General features: G+C 43.6%; 1 protein-coding gene across 1 annotated transcript; it reads right to left on the reverse strand.

The window, feature by feature from the left end:
* Window positions 173-1853, reverse strand: LOC107637329 (cytochrome P450 77A1). Its single transcript, XM_016340761.2, has one exon. It carries the CDS (start codon window positions 1775-1777, stop codon window positions 245-247), a length of 1533 nt encoding a protein of 510 aa, XP_016196247.1. The 5' UTR covers window positions 1778-1853; the 3' UTR covers window positions 173-244.

Consider the following 2210-nt stretch of genomic DNA (forward strand, 5'->3'; position numbering starts at 1 on the left):
TATAAATATAGATAAATATATAGCAAATAGTTAATTTGGTTATTGACTTTTAACATAATATTTTTTTATCATTTTTATATATTTTTGTGAATATAAAAAATAAACTTTTATTTTATTTAACTTTGTATGAATTATTATTAATATCGAATATAAAAAACATACAAAAAAGGTAAACATAATATAGTAATATAATATTTTTCTATAGATAAATGACTTAATAAAATTATTTAAAAGTTTAATTTAGTTAAATAGCTCTAGGGAGAATCATAGGCCTCAGAGGATTTTTCATGACAATAGTAAAAGCAAAGGTCTCAGTCGGGTCGGGTGGTATATTCGGGGCGGGCACCCACTTAAAAGCATGAACCATTCGAGCAAGCAGCATGTAAATGTGAAGTACTCCAAGAGTCCAAGCGGGGCATATCCTCCTCCCAACTCCAAACGGCATCATCTTCACCCCTTTGGTTCCCGTTATGTCCACATCAACCCCATCCCCGCTCAAGAACCTCTCGGGTCGGAACTCACCCGGATCCGACCACATATTCGGATCCTCCGTCAACCACGCCGTGTAAAATTCTACGCTTGCATCCTTCGGCACCGTGTACCCTCCCAGTTTAGTCTCCTCCGTCGCAGCGTGGGACAACACGAAGTGGCTTGGAGGGTGACGCCGGAAGGTCTCCTTTACCAATGCGCAGAGGTACGGCATCTTCTCTACGTCGCTCTCCATAACGATGCCGTTTTTTCCCACGCAGTCCACAATCTCGCCGTACAGCCTCTCCTGAATCCTCTGGTCTGTCACCAAGTGGAACATGGCCCATTCCACAGCCGTGGCGCTTGTGTCTGTACCCGCGCTGATGATCTCCGAGACTAGCGTGACGAGCTCTTCATCCCCCAGCCTCCCCCGTCCTGGAACCTCCAAAGTGAACAGCGAGTCCACGTAGGCAGCACCAACAGGACTCGCCATCTCAGAACCACCATCCTTCCCACCGCTATTCACGTAATTTCTCCTACTCCTTATCAACGGAACCAACAGCTCCACCTGCTTCTCCCGAAGCTTTTTCGCCTCTCTCACTTGACGGCGGAACAAGGGAGTGAGAAGGGGTAAGAAGTCTGGAAGCTTGGGAAGGGTAATAAGCATAACGTCCTTCAAGATGCTCTCGATGCTTCTGATTCTGTCCTCTGTGATCTTGGCGCCGAAACAGAGGCATATGAGGATGCTGCAAATGGTGAGCCTGCAGTTGCTCATCATTTCAATGAAGCCCTTTTCACGTGCCTCTCGTTGGATCCTGCTCATGTGGGCCTCCATGGCCCATTTCCGGATCCAGCTGCACTGCTTTATCCTCAACGGGGTGATCATCTCCGTCACGAAATTGCGCCGGAGAGAACGCCACACAGGACCGTACTCCGCCGAGTTGATGGCGCATTTCCCCATGCTAAAGATGAGTCGAATTGGGGAGTCCTTCGGCCTGCTGGCGAATAAGGGGCCCCTCTGGACGAGTGCCTCGTGGATGAGTTCGGAGCTGGTGACAATAATCATGGTGCGCTGTCCCATCTGCATGGTGAAGATTGGACCATATTTTTCACGTAAATCGCGGACCACATAGATAAAGTGTCGCCGCTGGAGGATCACTTGAAAGAGGTTTCCCACTATTGGCCACCCTGGTGGTCCGGGAGGCAGATTCTTTACTCCGCCGCCTGTGGTGGAGCAGTAGCACCACCACCAACGGAGGAAAAACAATGTGAGGAAGAGAAGAATAACATCTATTAATGTGAGCTCCATATGTATGTGTGAAGAATGAAGAATTAAAGGAATGGATATATAACATGAGAGATTGGTGATGAGAGTGAATGAGTTAGGTCTAGCAATTAATTACACTAAGTACGGAGTGCAACTTCATCAGAGATGAGCCATTACAAATATTCAAACCATCATGAATGAATCAACTCCCTTCCTTCTTTTTACATTTGTTATTTTTTTTATTATTATTTTTTTTAAGTTAAAGAAACTCAACACAATAAAGTATAACAAAAGAAAAAAACAACTACTAACAATTTAAAGTAATGGAAAATGTCACATAGTCATCCTTGACCATTACTGATTTTTTACCGTGCAAAATTATTTACTGATCATATTTCAATGAATCTTATTAATTAATACTATCAAATCACAATTGATATAATATTCCACATGAATTTTTAACTATAGTTCAGAT

This window comes from Arachis ipaensis, chromosome B01 (assembly GCF_000816755.2).
Source record: "Arachis ipaensis cultivar K30076 chromosome B01, Araip1.1, whole genome shotgun sequence".
NCBI classification, from domain to species: domain Eukaryota; kingdom Viridiplantae; phylum Streptophyta; class Magnoliopsida; order Fabales; family Fabaceae; genus Arachis; species Arachis ipaensis.